The 17,615-nt window shown below is 36.2% G+C and overlaps 4 protein-coding genes across 5 annotated transcripts; 1 reads left to right on the forward strand and 3 right to left on the reverse strand.

The window, feature by feature from the left end:
• The first annotated feature begins 508 nt into the window (after window positions 1-508).
• Window positions 509-1,399, forward strand: AT2G41780 (uncharacterized protein). 2 transcript variants are annotated; one of them, NM_001084569.2, is made up of 2 exons: window positions 693-1,215; window positions 1,263-1,361. In NM_001084569.2, the coding sequence occupies exon 1, from the start codon at window positions 744-746 to the stop codon at window positions 1,125-1,127; it is 384 nt and encodes a 127-aa protein (NP_001078038.1). In that variant the 5' UTR covers window positions 693-743; the 3' UTR covers window positions 1,128-1,215; window positions 1,263-1,361. The 2 variants fall into 2 exon arrangements, with proteins under 2 accessions (NP_181709.1, NP_001078038.1); NM_129742.3 differs by having other exon boundaries at window positions 509-1,399.
• A 416-nt stretch (window positions 1,400-1,815) lies between these two features.
• AT2G41790 (Insulinase (Peptidase family M16) family protein) lies at window positions 1,816-8,892 on the reverse strand. Its single transcript, NM_129743.4, has 26 exons — window positions 8,560-8,892; window positions 8,391-8,466; window positions 8,188-8,255; window positions 7,986-8,077; window positions 7,814-7,887; window positions 7,685-7,728; window positions 7,555-7,606; window positions 7,298-7,420; window positions 7,084-7,196; window positions 6,817-6,979; window positions 6,326-6,418; window positions 6,103-6,188; window positions 5,881-5,967; window positions 5,554-5,657; window positions 5,065-5,167; window positions 4,849-4,944; window positions 4,573-4,762; window positions 4,139-4,200; window positions 3,934-4,038; window positions 3,621-3,822; window positions 3,291-3,499; window positions 2,985-3,109; window positions 2,859-2,910; window positions 2,689-2,775; window positions 2,463-2,585; window positions 1,816-2,285 (listed from the first exon to the last, which is right to left on the reverse strand). Exons 1-26 carry the CDS (start codon window positions 8,695-8,697, stop codon window positions 2,040-2,042), a joined length of 2,913 nt encoding a protein of 970 aa, NP_181710.1. The 5' UTR covers window positions 8,698-8,892; the 3' UTR covers window positions 1,816-2,039.
• Window positions 8,893-9,029: 137 nt separating this feature from the next.
• AT2G41800 (imidazolonepropionase (Protein of unknown function, DUF642)) lies at window positions 9,030-10,755 on the reverse strand. Its single transcript, NM_129744.5, has 3 exons — window positions 10,499-10,755; window positions 9,898-10,395; window positions 9,030-9,778 (listed from the first exon to the last, which is right to left on the reverse strand). Exons 1-3 carry the CDS (start codon window positions 10,590-10,592, stop codon window positions 9,258-9,260), a joined length of 1,113 nt encoding a protein of 370 aa, NP_181711.1. The 5' UTR covers window positions 10,593-10,755; the 3' UTR covers window positions 9,030-9,257.
• Window positions 10,756-11,849: 1,094 nt separating this feature from the next.
• Window positions 11,850-14,003, reverse strand: AT2G41810 (imidazolonepropionase (Protein of unknown function, DUF642)). Its single transcript, NM_129745.3, has 3 exons — window positions 13,790-14,003; window positions 12,845-13,342; window positions 11,850-12,521 (listed from the first exon to the last, which is right to left on the reverse strand). Exons 1-3 carry the CDS (start codon window positions 13,881-13,883, stop codon window positions 12,001-12,003), a joined length of 1,113 nt encoding a protein of 370 aa, NP_181712.1. The 5' UTR covers window positions 13,884-14,003; the 3' UTR covers window positions 11,850-12,000.
• Between the last annotated feature and the right edge of the window lie 3,612 nt (window positions 14,004-17,615).

Consider the following 17,615-nt stretch of genomic DNA (forward strand, 5'->3'; position numbering starts at 1 on the left):
ATGTTTAATACGTTTACTTTACCCGACAAATAAATACTATTTACTTACTATAGAAATAGGCAAATAGTAAATAAAAATAAAAAAAGGATACGAGGATGAAATTATTATAGAATTTGATCTACTAACGAATTTCCACTATAACTAATTATAAACATCATATAATACGAAAATGTTCGTATCAAACAAAAAATCAACACAGCTTTTATGCATAGAGTGAATAGAAATGGACCAACGAGATCCACAAAGCCTGCGTTAGTGATCCTCTAGTATAACCCTAAGAAGCAAAAAAAAAATCTTGGCGAAATGATCTCATTATCATCTCTCTGAAATCATCTTCAAGAAAGTCAAAATCAAACACTTTGGATTGATTCAAATTCCAAGCCTAGAGGTATCGTTCCGATGCTGCTGGAGAAACACCATCAAGATCCCCAAAGATCAAACTCCAAGACTTTGCTTGAGGTTTAAGAAAAAAAAACGACAAAATAGTAGCGGATCATAAATGGGCTGATTATGATATATACACAACACAAATCAAGTTTATCATTTATTCGCAGTAACAGTTCCAAAAACTGAATAGATCAATGTCACTTTCGGAGAGGAGCTAAAAATTAGTGGGTTTTGTTTTTCTTTGGGGCCCATTCGTAAAAGGTATATACTAAATTCTTTATTATTAGGGTTGAGTCCGTGTGCAACCGAAACAGCCCTAGGGATTCCCTTCTACTTGAAACCCGAATCCGATCTCGATGGACGACAAGACGGCGGGTGGTAAGATTGTCATGAATAAGGAGCAACTGCTTTTGTTTATGGAAAACAGGCGGAAGCAGGAGGATCACCGTCTCGCTCTCGCCAAGGAAGCCACCAGATCTGAGATGGTTGACCGGAAGGCCAGCGGTAAGATAATCATGAATCATGATCAGCAGCTTATGTTTAACGAGGATCACCGTCTCGCCGTCAAGAAAGCCAGCAGATCTGAGATGGTTGACCTGGAGGGGATGGGTTCGGAGGCGAGTGTAATAATGAGTAATGTTCCACAGCCAACTTCTTTTAGCGAGGATCACAAGCTCGCCATCAAGAACATCATATCTAAGATTGTCAAGGAGATCCGCGATAGAGATCACCCCGCTTAGTATCTAAGCCTTGGTCCTACTCCTATATCTGACATTGAAGATTACTTTTCTCTTACGTTTCCATTCACGACTAAGTGTTTTAGTCAGTGTATTCTTATATTCTTAAACGGAGTCCTGATCCAAAGTTTCAACAAGTCTAATTAAAGCCCTCTTTCTTTTTCATTTTGCTTTCAAATAAGGACTTGTGTTTCCTCTTATCTTCGTGGGAGTTATAGATTTTAATAATAAGAAATACCATTAAAAGAGAATATCTCTTCTCTTCTTAGTATTCATAGCTTTGATTCGGAATTCATCAAGGTTGCTCGAGTTTTTCCATATCAAAGGATTCGGCTTGATTCAGTTTTATCGTCTTGAGTGTTCCTCAAGTTTTCTTAGTGAACTAAGTAGAGCTCCAGCGTTATGAACACTACACCAACAATCCTGTAAAGCAAAGATTGAATTCAGATCGAACAACCAAAATGAAACAAAACACTGATGATCTCGTTTAACTGATCACATGCAGCAACAACAAGTATCTGGAGGGGGTGGAAGACAGTACCGCCTTTGTATATGCACCATGTCTGAATATAAACCACAAACACAAGCATTTCTGGACAACTCTATCCATCAAATGGATTGTTATCTTTTACTATGCTTCTCTCTGCTTTAACTCGATTGCATGGAAAACAAAGCTGGTGCTTGAGAGTTTGTGATTTATGTTATTAATTGAGGAACAAGGGTTGCTTAGCGATTAACTTAGGTACAGCCTCATATAGCGAAATGCGTAGTAATCAATGTTTTTCTCTTTGATGATTCAAACTCTGTTTTCTAACAATTTAAGGTTCACCTAAATATTGTTATTACAACCAGAAAAAGGACAAACGAAAAACAATTTTGTCTTTGTATAATAAAGAAGTGAGTTTCATTCAGCCCTCACAGTTTGGGTTGTCCGCATCCCCTGAACGACCCATGAAGAGGTTGGGACTTTCTGAAACCAACAATGTCTTCGATCTCAACAGACGGTGATGGGACTTCGTCTTTGTCGCTTGCCATCTCCTTCAAATGCTGGCTCCCGTATACTCTTATGCTCAGCGATTTCTTCCGTGCTGCTCCAACCTTAATGTATTCGTCGAAGAAATCTATCAACTCTTGCTTTTGAAGCTGCTTCAACGCAGAAACCTGCAACCCCATTCTCTCATCGATCAGTCACTTTCAACACCATCATACCAACTTGTATTTAATCGTACAAGTGATACAACTATTCGAGGAAGTATATATGCATGGGTCATGCATTCGGGAGGCGGTTTTCTTAGTTTATGAGAAAATATAGAAGGAAAAAGAAGCTGTTCCATGTACCTCTGCCTCTTTACGGTTGAATTTGAGTGTTCCACTTTGAATCTCTCGCCAGTAAAACCGGGATTCCTCCTTTAAGTTCTTGTGTTTTTCAAGCTTCATGTCTATTAAAGCTGTTACATTGCTCTAGAGGAAGAGTAACTCATATCAGTTAAATAGCTCCGGATGAGGACCATATTGCATAGCTAGATCAAATGAGATATATAATAAATTGGTTGATCCGTCTTACCTTGAAATCTTCATTACTCATCTCGTAAAGTTTACTCTCAAAGTTCTTCAGTAATGACTCCACCCTCGAATCAATATGTCCAGGACCCTATTAAAGATTAAACCTCAAGGAATTTAAGGAGATGAGCCTTAATTAGAAAAAATGACTGAGATGGCTGGATGGTTTGGTACCTTAACCGAGGACTGGATAATGAACTGTACACCATAGATGCCAGAATCGTTCCTAAGTTGCAAAAAAGCGCAGTTAAACAGAATTCAGGGGACTATTTAAGAAACACAAGGAAAATTCCAATGTACCTCTGAGCAAGTGCAGTAATATAACCAAGTTGCTCGACTGTTCTAAGTTGGTGAAAGGTGGCTTGCTTTGCAACGAGACCGAATAGCTGAAGTTTAATATTCATGGAAAAGTCATCTCTATGAACCTGTTTGTGGCAACCAAAGTTACAGTTAGACAAAACAATATGATCTCTGGAAATATGTTCTAAGATGATACCGAGATCTACACAAAGAAACTCCAAAGAAGAAGTAAAAATTGGTAGATGCCAAGAAGAAATTTCAAAGCTACCTCTTAATCTGAATAAGGAATTACGAATAAGGAATTACCTGAATATAGTGCACCAGAGCAGAATTTTCATCACTGGGGTTAGAGCCATCTTGGTGGTAGAAATACTTCATTCCTTCTCCGAGCTTGACAACCCTATTAGTGAGGTGCTGGGACGGGAACAAAGGTCGGCAAATCGGTTTTGGATCGTTAAAAAGAACATCTTCAATATGTTTGACCATTGACTCAGCTTCATTATTCTCCACATTACCTGATATGAAATATGTAAGTATTCAGCTTCCGGAAAAAGAAGAAGACATAGAAAAGAACAGAAAACATCACAGCCAAAAAAGATCATGCAAAATAAATAAATAAACACAAAATGTTGATACCTGCTATATAACACTCAATAAATGTCCTTGATAACAACATTGGAACAAACTTAGCTACGTCTTCAGCTTCCAAATGAGAAAGGACATCCAGTTCCTCCGTCCAAGGCCAGGTTTGATCTTGTAATATCAGTGAGCAGTAATACATTGCTTGGTGATATGGCTGCCGAAATTTGTAATTTTGATACTCCTTTGTGACAGTTTCCTTGTAAAAGATTCGGAAACAGAATAACACAGATTCAATTATTCTGGTACAGAGGACGTCGTTCAACCATTAAGTGAAGTTCTAAAAAGAGACGAAGTCTGACATGGTTACCTTGATAACAGCAAATCTGTCAGGTTTAACCTCAAAATTTGCTATCTTTCCAACAACAGTTTCCAGCAAGATCCTCAATTTGTGATTATAACCAAGAAGGGTCAACTAGGAACAAAAACAGGTAGTCACAAAAAATAAGAGAAAAAGCATTCAGTAAAAGATGAGAAAATGTGTGTAGTGGAGATGAGGTCAATGTCAAACTCACCTCGAAACCATTGTCCGAAAGGCTCACTCCATAGTAAAGACCAGCAACTTGTGCATAATAAGCTACAGCATAGAAGAAGTAAAGAGTGATGGGAAAGATTTATCAAAATAGAAGATTTGTGTCTTTACTCAAACATTTTATTTTACTTATTTATACTATTTTTCATTTGTCTTCGAGACATACAACGAAGCTGCAAAACAGAGCCGAAAACTAGAAAGCAGTGAAGACGTTGTCAAAAGCTACAAGAAATGCTCAATCAACAGCATGTAATAAATAAATAAAAATTCATAAGACAAGTTTGGTGCTTACTGGACAAATTTACCAATTTCAGAAGATCGGTTCCACTTAATTAGAACAGAGTTCTCTGAACTAAAGCCTAGATAAAACACCTAGTTAAATGGAAAATACTGAGAGATGTATCGACCAAATCTTACCGTATTCATTCAAATAGTCCATCAGCAATCGTGTAAAAATATCAGTAAGAACTGCCGCGTCAGGAGAGCTGACTGCAAGTGGGCAGTTGAAATCCATCTTAACATATGCCTTTGGTTTAGAGAACATTGTATCTGGCTTGTACCACAATCTTGAGAAAGGTGTCTTTCTCAACAAAACTGGAACGGTTTCCTGTTCCAGTACTTGATCATATAAGATGCCCGCTTCATACATTAATAAGGTTAAAAAATCTTCTAATTTATGCCGTGAAATTGAACCTTGTCGTCAGCATCCTTTAATGACAAATCCGTAGGAATAAAGACATTAGGCGCAGGTAAATGCAGATGTACATCAGGCGCGGACTGCACCCATTCCTGTAATTATTTTACATAAACACAAAAAGATATTAAGGAAACAAAATTGAAGCGGAGGTAGTAGACGCATAGAAAATAAACGAATCATTTCGAGCTAATATAACATATCAAAAAGTGAACCTGAATGGTGGAGCTGGTTATCTTCTCAAGAGAATAGGCAGTGTTATACCATGGCTCAGCCTTGTCAGTTTGTCCTTCAAATTTCTGTGATTCCCAAAAAATTCTACAAAAGCAATGGCATTATCAAGATTCTTTGGAAACAAGTCCGAGCTGTGTCTAAATATCAGTGCTTTAACAAGTAAACTTTGATAACATGCCAGAAATGGTGAAAGTAAACTGCAGAAAAGCTAATGGGAATAGTACATAAATTAGCCATCATATATCAATAGCAATAAAATACTCTAATGCGATCCTCAGTTATTTTCAGAATAAATGGAACAGATGTAAAATTTGCCATTTGCCCAAAAAAAAAAAAAAAAAAAAAAAAAAAAAAAAAGTAAAATTAGCTTAGGCGAAAACCAATGATTTCATTATAAGTTTAGTGTACAATAGGCAGCTACCCATAAGTTTTATGTATGCAAAGTAAAACTCTTAAAACCACAGACTTACCGAAAATTACTAGGAGAAAGCTCATCTACAACCTTTTGTACAATAGCTGGATTAAATTTAGTAGGTAGTGATGATCCAACCAGCCAATCCTTGGTCGGATATATCTGAAGAGTAATTGCAAAGTATACAGAAGATATTAAAAGAACTATTATTTCTTAGCCGTGAGCTTAGGTTTGCGCTTTAAAGATATAAATTACAAAACTTTAATCACATTGCATAACTTTATATGCAAGATTTATTGAAGGAATGATTGATGACATAGTAACAGATGTAAGCATGTATAAAAAAATAAAGCTTAGGTAAAAAGAGAAAGAGCTAAATTATTACCTGCATGTTTGATGCAATATCCACTATATAGGACATTGGTGGTATTTTGTCTTGATAATGAAATTTCGTCTCACAAATAGCTGAGAGCTTCAATAACAATAAACAATGTATTAGCAATATAAAAGTCACAAGGTCAAAAAATGAAGAAAAAAGGGAAACTACAATCTTAGCATATCAGTGGAAATACATTAGAATGAGCCGTACAAGTTAATGTATCTATACCTCATCAAAAATCCACTGGCAAACACCAGTCTGTTGTAATAGCTGAATGTAGTTGAACAGCAACCCCAAAATCTCTTGCATATGCTCTGTAAACCCACCAAGGAGAAAACCCATGAATTTAATAGTTACAAAACACCAAACACACCCATACTCTCTAGTCAACACAAGAAAGACTGTTGTGAACTTCTTAGAATGAAAATAAAAATATAATAGAGAAACCCACCATGGCCAGCATCGGTAAGATCAATCGAAACCTTGAAGAAAGAATAATCTAGAGTCCACTCTCCTTCACCAGCAGACAGTCCCGTTGCCCAACCTGCAAGTAATAAGAAGAAATAAGCCAGACTACTAAATGTTGTAATCGAGCATGTTTCATACATGAATGACATCAGCAACCTGTCCCATCCAATAAGTTTGTTTACATGACTAGAATGGAACCTCTAGAAGACAAAGACGCCCACTTTCTACAATGATTCTATAAAATTCTCCTATCCTACTCTATTAAAAATTGGTTAGGGCACCCTAGGCTATACTCCATGTCAAGATACCAAAATATTTTATCTATACCACCAACGCCTGAAACAAAAAAGAGGTGTAGTTTCTGAAGAATATATAAATCATTTTAGGGAACCTCAAAAGAGTTTTGTCAGATTTCAAGAGTGTAAGAGAAGGAGACTGAAGATCGAACTTGGTGTGTGCCCATAGAAAACATACCCAACGTTTTTAAGGCATGAAACAAACTTCCTTCGCCCTCATGGCCAATTAGATGGCCAAGGTACTGGCTTGGTGCTTCGTCATAATGATGAATGCTAGGAGTTACAGGCCATGAAACACCCAGCTTGTGTCCTTGCTTTATAGGAATAGCCTTCACAAGAATCTAAAACCAAAGTAATACAACATCACCAAAAATACGACATCATAATCATTCTAGCATGATACACTTCATGTAAAAATATTCTAAATATGCGGAAAGAAAAAAACCTGCAAATGGTCAGCAGTACATGGTTGGCCAGGAAATCTAGGGACAACTTTGTTGGTGTTTTGGATTTCCTGGAACATCCTTTCCACAAGATCTTGGATTTTATCAAGGCTTTCTGAAGACATGCAGAGAAATAGCAAAGATGTTACCTATTTAAACATCATTATCTCCATTAAAAAAAAAACAATTGAGTTTCGTGTTAGCACCAAAACATACCCTTCCCATATACAACCAGATGCATGATGTTGGCAGAATAGTGTTCCTCATAGAATTTAATAAGCTCACTCCTTGTATCCACTCCTTTCGCTTGGGGTCGTACATGAAGTGTATCCATGTTCCCTAAGCACAAACCTCACTTATTCAGCTTGAGAAAATATTGGGAATCACAACTGACTATTCATATTCATCAGAATAAATCTCATTTCATCAATGGCAGTCAAAAGCAATAACAGTAATAAAGAGAGAACATAGACCTGTGCTAAATTTGTGATACGGATGGTCTTCTTTGCTAAGATGCTTCTGTAACTGTTACCAGAAAAATGAGAAAATGAGTCCTATACATACAAATAACTCTGATAATTGTTCTTTAGATCAGAGCTATACCTGTCGGATTCGCCAACCATCTGAGAGTAAGTTTTTCTGATTCTCTGGATAAAAGAAAACTCGTTATAACCTGTTTATAGCTCACAAACTGCAGCAAGAAAAACGTAAGGAAAACAAAAGCGAGCGAACCTGAGTCAACAGCCTTAATCTCTCTCATAGTAGCATCAGCTGACATTAGTGGTTTGATAAAGAACTGAGCAAATCTGATTTAAAAGCAGCAAAATAAAATCTTACACAGGCAAAAAAATGGTAAAAGATTAGAGAAGATTAGTTAGCAAGAGTACGAAAACACCAACTGTACCTGTCCAGAGCCTCATCGAAACAGTCAGCATTAACATCGAAATGGTAATTTGTCTCTTCAGAGGCTGTATAAGCATTTGTACTGCCTCCATGCTACACCAAAAAAATTCCATATTCTTCAAAATTTTCTATCGAGTGGTATCAAGAACAACTTCGAGTATACTTGAGTTCATATTCGAGGAGAGTGTAAGAATATATATTACCTCTGTGATATACTTGGAGTAACTATCTTCCTCCGGATACTTCTCACTTGCATAAAATAGCATATGCTCTAACAACCAAAAAACAATAGTACAACGTTATAACAAAGCCACTCCATATTGAAACTCGCTTTAATCAATGAAATATAGCACACTGGTTGAATCATTCCATGGCAAATTCCAAAATCCTGAAGAATTCAACGTACCAAGGAAATGAGCAAGGCCTTCTAATCCCTGTGGGTCAGAGAAGGATCCAACACTAACGCTCATTGAAGCAGCACACTTGAAGAAAAGAATCAAACTTTACGAATCAGTAAGCGATAATCCAAAATCAAAGGAATCAATATCAGAAACCAAATCGTAGCGATCTCAAACCTTATCGGTATCGGGATCGCTGATCAACAGGACCTGGAGCAAGTTCTTAAGGACAATCATCCGATATTCTCTGTTATCCGTACGTGGCTTCAGTATTTCAACACCTCCCACCGTCGTGTTCGATTTCTCGACGGCCATCTTTGTTCGATTACGTTTCGTCTTCGGTGGGTCTTCTTACCTCTTTATCTCTTCTCCGGCGTCTGTTTTTTCTTTTCTCAGCTCAGAGAAGATACAGAGGACAGGAATTTATCTACTGTGCTAACGTCTACGTCTGAATATTATCTACGGTATAGATTTAGCCACGTCATTTGTATAATGAATATATCCCATGAGCTATAGAAGAAGTCTTATTAATTCTAGTTGACCATGTAAACTGGTCTTTGTAAAATTTTGAATTTCTATGTTCTTATATCAGAGATTCAGAATTCACTTTGAATACATCATATTTTAGCAATATACATTATATGGATGAAAGATGTAAATTATTATTAAATTGAAATCTATCTCACCATTCTTTTTAATTTTAGTTTAATTTCCACAAAGTTTCCATACATATTATAAATATTTTCTGCATCACTGGTATGAGTGACAAGACTAATGACAAGAAACAACAAAATGTAGTGCAACCACAAATTCGTTACGAATAGAGTATAGTGTTTCGAATATTCAGTCTAATAAGAATTAAAAGCCACAAATTGTTAACGGGCCAGGGTAACAACAACGCTATCAAGAACAGGCCCACAAAGATGGCCGAAGTCATGAAGCTTTGTATGATAAAACGCACTATAAAACGTTAGCCTCGTTCGATCCGAATCAGCAACAAACCTAAAATGCCCTGTTTTGAACGCTCCTTTACCTTCTGACATAAAAGAAAGCTTAAACGGTTCTCTTCCTGCGAACGCTTCCACCATCATCGACCCGTGGCAACCGTTTTGTGCATCACCAACCGCGAATGAGAGCATATAGGCTTTACCAGCGATGGTTCGGATGATCTGAGCTATTGCGCTTTCTCTTCCGGCAACTAGCTCGACGGCCCCTTGTCCATAAGGAACTTTGAAATGACGTCTATCGATATACTTCACTGGTTTAAGGGATTCGACGATCCATCCCGGAAGAGGAGAGATGAAGTCTTGGATTCTTGCTGGAATCAAGATTCCGGTTGAGAAATTAGCGAAAACATGTGGACCGATCTCGAATCCTCCATTTTTCACCAAGTTTCCTAAGAGAACAAAACAATGTTACAGGCTAAGCATAAACACATAGCTAAAGTATAAGGATCAAACTGCAAAAGCTCAAAATATATTACATTAACTAAACCGGATATGTTAATTGATTTACCTCTGGTATACCGGAGAGGAAGAATCTCCTTGATTGCGACAACATCTAAGAGAGGTCCACACGTGCGGTCTTCTTGAACACCAGGGTTATGGAAAGTGACCTTAACCACATCAGAAGTTGCCTTGAAAGCCCAAGCGTAAGTGTCTCCACCGTCGGAGCTAAAGACGGTCTGGAGCGGAAGCTCATTGGCCTGACCAGGCACAGAGACTTTGATGTTCTCATCCTGAGCACAAGTCCTCGTAGCTCCGAACGTTAGAGAGTAGACCAAACCACTCTTCACCCTCACGTTCTGAGAGATGGTGCCCAAGTTTCCGAGTCTAACCGCGTGGACTCCACGTGGAACGGGGAAATAGAATCCTCCAGGCTGAGGTCCACCGGAGACTAGCTCCACGTGCCCGGCGATTTCCCAATGAGGAAGAGAGTTAGCCCCGATTATTTGTCGACCCTTCATGTTTGATTTGAGAGGGGTTATCTCGAAGTTTCCATTTGGGAGAATCCCTATAGATATGGAAACCATGAATATTACAACGTCATGTTTAATTAGTTTATCAAATTAATTGATATAGAAATGAATATTATAACTTCATGTTGATTGTCTTACCGTCTAGATGAGGAACTCGACGTGGTTGAAGACTGTAAGAGCCATGGCAGAGAGATAGGAGGAGGAAAATGCTAAGAGAGTGATAGAGAGACATTTTAAAGTCTTATTAATTAGTTCGCCTATATCAATGAGGACCTTGTGGGCTATATATAGGAGGTTTTATACTTATCAGTTATCACTTGACATGAGATATTATAAATAAGAAACAAAGAGGAAGCAGCAGCATGTACATTTTTGGAAATATACAACAACAAAACTAAATTGTCGGCAAAAAAATTGTTTATGAGAGAAAGTTTCCGTGTAGAAGTATACGAAGGGAAACTCGAACCACGTTAAAGACCGCACCTTACGAGCCGCAATGTATGACTCACTGTCTGTCATGTTACTTCGGTTTTGTATTAAACGATGGAAAATTACTAATTTACACTTTACCAAAAGAATAATTAAAAATACGTGTCTTGTGCTTTGTGACTTTGTGTGCAGTGAGCTATCAGACGCTGAAAAATATGCAACGAACCTTCCAAGCACGAATCCTAACATGTGCATGGTGTGATTCAAACATATCACGAGCGATGCTGCTGTGAAAAATATAATCAAGACATTAAATGAACTCCAAGTCCAACCGTCGATCGATGACAAAAAAAAATCTCAACATGTTAAATGAATTGTCGTCTAGCCAATTTTTCCCTTTAATTAACAAAATAAAGGAATTGTTGTGCCTTTTCTTTTCTTTTTGATAAAATTACTATCGGAAAAGTTGCACTCACCAAAGTGGGCGAAAAAAGCCAATCTATGGAGCATAATATTTATTAACTGGCGCTGAATTCATCAAATTTTAGAGTAGATGCAAGCACCAACATGAATTTATAAATTACAATGACGAAACCTAGCTAATCGTCTGTGTTCATCTAATTGCATTCACTGAGTTTATATGTAAGCAAAACATAATCAACTTTTTGGTTCTTTTCTCCGCAATCTACGTAGTATTTGTTCTTTGTTTAATAAAGCTTTACGTTTAACTTACAAAGAAAAAAAACGTTAAAACAAAGAAATTTGTGTCAATAAGATTTATAATTAAATGCGCATGTGTGTACACGAGAGATATGTTAAGCGGAGTTCCAGAAGTCCATATATGGTCTCCGCTCATAATCATCGCCATGATTTGCTCTTTAAGTCAAATTTACGTCCACAAATAAAAATAGATTGAATATTAGTTGTGATTTTGAATCTGATTTTCTTTTAGGCTATGACGTTTTGGTATGTAATCTTTTATATCTGATCTACAGATCCACAGATTTAAAATCCCATTGTTCAGTGTAATATACTATTTTTTTTTGTCACTCAGTATATTAGATATATATAAATACAATGCAATATTTTTTGGATCAAGAAATATGAATATCGATATTTTTTGAATATCAGTTTCTTAACGACCTTTTTACAGAAGTATAGAAAATTATATAATTGAAATCGAACAATATTTATTTTACTTTTGTAATAATTTAATGGGCCAAAAAAACACTAACATTATCAAGCACAGGCCCACAAAGATGTCCAAAATCATGAAGCTTGGTATGATAAAACCCACTATAGAAAGTTATCCTTGTGCGATTCGAATCGGCACGAAACGCGAAACGCCCCACTTTGAACGCTCCTTTATCATTAGATTCGAATGTAACCTTAAACGCCGATATTCCCGCAAACGCCTCCACCATCATCGATCCGTGACAACCATTGTGTGCGTCTCCCACAACAAACGAGAGAATGTAGTTTTTACCGGAGACGGTACGGATGATCTGAGCGATTGCGCTTTCTCTTCCGGCAACAAGCTCGATTGCTGCGAGACCTGAGGGAACCTTGAAGTGGCGGTTATCGATGTACTTAACCGGTTTTAGAGATTCGACGATCCATCCCGGAAGCGGTGAGATTAGGTCTTGTATCTTCGCCGGAATTAAAATTCCGGTAGAGAAGTTGCTGAATACGTGTGGACCGGTCTCAAATCCGCCGTTTTTCACAAGGTTCCCTGGTTGATTTTTACGTAAACAAATTAAAAGTTAGGGGCGAAAGAGAAAATAATATGAAAAGATAAGGACCAAATTGCAAAACCAAACTGGTATGTGGAAGTTTTGGTTAAATTGAATTTACTCTTCAAAAACCAGAAATCCAATTTAACCCGGTTAAAATATAAAAGAAATGAATCCAAACCGGAAATGAAACCTATATACTAAGCCATTGTGTGGTAGATTTCAAGATTTGTATGTGAATCGGTTAATATTCTAAAATAAAGTCAAACCGGAATGTGGAATGAGACACGACCAATACCGAACCGGAATTGAAAGTTGTTACCTTTGGTATACCGGAGAGGAAGAATCTCCTTAATGGCAACAGCGTCAACGATTGGGCCACAAGTAGGGTCTTCTTGAACACCAGGATTATAAAAAGTGACCTTAACCAAGTCAGACGTTGCCTTAAAAGCCCATGCGTACGTATCACCACCGTTGGTACTGAACAATGTTTGGATTGGTAGCTCATTGGTCTGACCAGGCACAGAGATTCTGATGTTCTCGTCTTGAGCACAAGTCCTCGTGACACCAAACGTTAGAGAATAGACCAAGCCGCTTTTCACTTTCACATACTGAGATATTGATGCTAAGTTCCCTAGCCTAGCTGCGTGGACTCCACGTGGCACTGCGAAGTAAAAACCACCGGGCTGTGGACCGCCAGAGACTAGCTCTACGTGGCCGGAGATTTCCCAATGTGGAAGAGAGTATTTGCCAATTATTTGCCTCTTTCTCATGTTTGATTTGTTAGGAATTTGCTCAAAGTTCCCATTTGGGAGAAGCCCTACACGTAAACATAAAAAGCGAAATTTTACATTTAGTTCTACGATGAAAACTATAATATATCAGCGTAAACAACAATTTATCATCGTTAATTAAACTAAAAAGATCGGAGCTTATAGTTTAGTTCTTTGTATTAGTTTCACCCTTCATGTGACATGTGTTACTGAAATTAAATTAGAATTAAGAACACACTGGCCTTATGAAATGCAAAATAATTTTTCTTACTGAAATTTAAAATAACGCTATTTAATTATTTATTCATGTTCCCAATTAATTTGACAGCACGTCAATTCCAAAACTGGGAAACTATTTTCTTCTTCTGCTATCATAACTTTTATATGGATAGCTCAATTAACATAACATACTAAATAATTCAAATATATATAACATCGACCATTATATGATAATTTTTGCAGTACTTAACTAACGTATAGTCTTACTGTCTTACCATCAAGATGAGGAGTCCGTTGTGCTGGTAAGCTATGAGAACCATGAACAAGAGAACAAAGGAAGACCAAGCAAAGAGAGAGAACGAGAGACATTGTGAGCTTTTAGGCCAAGTGACACTGAAAAACAAATCTATCAATTGTCTCTAATAAAAGAGTATACATAAGATAAGAGGGTTGTGATATATGCACAAGTTCCTACAAGCTATATATAGCCGACCTACGTATCAATAATTTTACGTTGTTTTTAGAAATTATTCAAAATATAAAATGATTAATGGTGGAAGAAATATATTAATGTTAATACGGCGATGCACCGTACGTATTAATACGAAGGTGATAATAGCATAGATAAGTAGGAGCACGTTGAATATCTCCATAAAATGAGCCGCAATGTTTGTGGTGTGGCCGTACTGTCCGTTCATGTTATTCATCAACCCACTTTCAATTTGTTTTATCGTCAAATTTTGACAACTAAATAAATATCATTGATATCATTTTGTAAGTTTACTGATTACGTAGCCAACGTTAATACCTGTTTAAACTAATATTTTTAGGCGATCAAAAAGTCAAAGATTATAGGTTGCTAACCAAACCAAAAAAAGAGTCAATGATTATAGGATTATAGATGTATGTGTACGTACATAAATACCGACTGTTTAGTTCTATATATTTGTTCTGTTTTAGACTGTTAGCTATATTTGCTCATATGAACCATACAAGAATTTGATTGTTAAACACATTCTAAATCTGACTAAAAATGCGATTTTCTGTATTAATATAAGTTGAATCTTAAGCAAAATATAGATAACTTATCGGTTTACAGTTTACATGTTATCGACTAGTTTTTGGGATTATTAATTTATAAAAATGAGCAACTAGTTACATCATTAATTACATGTGTTTGTATACGAATGCTATGTGTCGGTTCATCGGCGAGATTTGCGCTCCGAGTCAAATACTGGAAACCAAATATGCATCCAAAGTCCAAAGTAACTAGATTCTTGAATTGATATAATAATATTAGACAATCTCGACAACGTATGTATAATACATGTACGTGTGTATGTGTGCTGCGTGTGCTCCTCTGTCCTTTTGGGTACAATGTATTTCAGAAAAATCATATTTCTGCGTTTCGCAAATTATATAAATAAAAACTTTTTCCTGGTAAAGGTAGTTTGAACCAACTTTTATATTAATTTTATAGCGTCTCTAGCTCTAACTAACTTTGATGTCAGGAAAAAAAAAAGCCTCGAACCAACTTTTTCTGTACAGCGATTCAGTTATACTTTGTAGAGTGTATAGAGACTGCAGTTAGTAATATCGATATAAATTACTATCTTATTCTTACGAGTGTTGATTCATTCATTCTATATAAATATTACTGGGATTTGTGTTTTTAATTGGTTAAGAAAGTCGTAAGAAAAGGTTGCTTTTCGGGATTATATAGTTGACGACCAATTAGTAAAATTAAAAGTATTAATTTGGGCAACTAATGAGGAAATAGATGAAACGTATATGAAGAAAAAGAGGATATATAACAAGAAGAGAGATGGTTCTTCTAGTGAATTTTTGTATCATTGTCATTGTATGATCGATTTCGGTTCGGGTGAGATTAGATCATATCAAATATGATAACTTTTAAAGATATCTATGACTCCTGCAGTGCGCACTAAACCAGCTAGAGTTTTTTTTAATTCCGATCTCATCTATTTTTTTACTCCTTTTTAATTTGTCAACTTTCGGCTGTCTTCCCATGTTCATGTATTAATCAACGATTACATCTTATAACATACGGAACTATGGATCTGGATCCCATCATGTGGATTTGAAAAAGTCAGCGATCTTTCTTATCCGTATAATCGTCAACAGACGAAGGATCCATGTGGAAGACGAATTATTCCAAGAAAAAAGAAAGTATGAAGCATATACACCAAACTGAAATATAACTTAATTTGTCACGTACCAAATTGGGATTGGTGTTTAGGTTTTGACTGAAAGAGGAAGAAGAGGAAATGAAACGTTGTTGGGGATCTTATTTATACACATCCATGATCCAGTTGGTGTTGGTCCCGCAGTTTATTTTGGAAAATAAGATCCCAGTGTCTAAAACGAATGGTTATTCTTTTTTTTCCTAGATCTCCTTTCCACACTTGAAGCCTTCCATAAACCTAATCTAGCTGAACGGTTCCAGCTTTTCTCATTACAGTGCTTTCCCTCCGTTCTCTTCCACTAATTACTTGTGTTTCTCTGTTTCACATACTATAAGTTGTTTTTATTAAACATCGAAAGCCTTGAGAGGATTTATGTAAAAAGAAAAAGACCCAAAAATGAAACTAAAGGAAAATGAAGGTAGTGAGTAGCGACTTTGTAACGGTGTAGATGTGAGTTTTTCGAATCCAATCTTCTGAAAATGACACCGTGTAAAATCTTTACAGTAGCCCAGCCCATTTAGGCCCAACATACGAACTCCGTTCCGTTTCGATTTGAAGTTGTTTTCTTGAAACGTTTTTTTATGTAAATTCAGGACCCTTTGATTCAACAAGTTTGAAAAAATAGGATTTGTTGTTTTTTCATTATTATGGAATTAATGTTGAAAAGTGATAGGAAAACAAAGAAATGTCGATGAATGCGTAAAAGAAGAGGGACAGACCATGATCCAAAGGTCATGATATGTGTCCGATAAAGGGAGAACTAAGTCTCAATCAATATTACTGCCAAAAACATATTTCTATGAAATTTTCTAATCACTTTCTTTTGAAAAGCTAATAGAAAACAAATAGAAAAAAATGATGAAAATAATCAACAAAAAGTGGGGATAGCTTTCTTTCAACCTTCCACATGCCCCATTTGGTATCACTACAAGATGGACAGCCGAGTCATGTCCTTTTGACATTTCCTCTTTGTTTTTAAATTTTATATTCCTCCTTCACTAGTAGAAAAATCTTAGGAATTTTAGGGAGGCTAATTAACAACTTTACGTTTTGGTAATTGTGGAATCAACCATGATAATCTTATATTATTCGATATTAATCAAAATATGGCTTAAATAGTTAAAACTCACACATAAGTCCATAAGTTCCAATTGTATAATATTATACTTTTAATAAATTATATTATATTTATACATATGAATAAAAAGGAAGGTTTCAGGAATTCATGGTTACAAAATGAGTTTAAAAAGATGAACATTTCCCCCAAAACACTAATTAGATCGTACGGTTGGTGAGCCTAAAGAAGTAGTGCTACTAATAAATGAGAATAATAGTTTTTGGTACGACATCCCACAAATCCTTAATGATGAGAGCATAAATCTCGGCATAATCTTCGTTTCAAGAGTTCGAAAGCATATTCATGAATATTCACAAATGATTACGCAGAAAGTCAGTTTGATAGGTAAAGCATCCATAAGCTAATGACTAAGTTTTCATTGTAATCATTGGTTAACATTTTCTCTAACAATGTTAATTATTGAAAATTTAAAACAATTAACTACACTTCTTATCTCCCCTTCTTCACGAGTTTAAAGCGACGAGGTGCTTCCATCATTATGTCTTCTCTTTTTCTTGTTGCTCTTCTTATGATTCGTCTTTAACTCATTCGCCTATTTGTGAAAAAAATAGATTGCTTGAAAAGCATAAAACTAATCAACTGAAAAAATGTATATGCATAATTAAAAATCAATTCATAGAAAAATTCAGTCGTACTTTCGTCAATTCATGGATTTATTTTTTGTTGTAGCTAAAACTTCAGTTGTACTACCAAAACAAGAAGAAGTTCAACGTCTTGTTGATAGTATCATGAGTTGTGAAAACTCACGTGAAAAGA

This window comes from Arabidopsis thaliana, chromosome 2 (assembly GCF_000001735.4).
Source record: "Arabidopsis thaliana chromosome 2, partial sequence".
NCBI lineage: Eukaryota > Viridiplantae > Streptophyta > Magnoliopsida > Brassicales > Brassicaceae > Arabidopsis > Arabidopsis thaliana.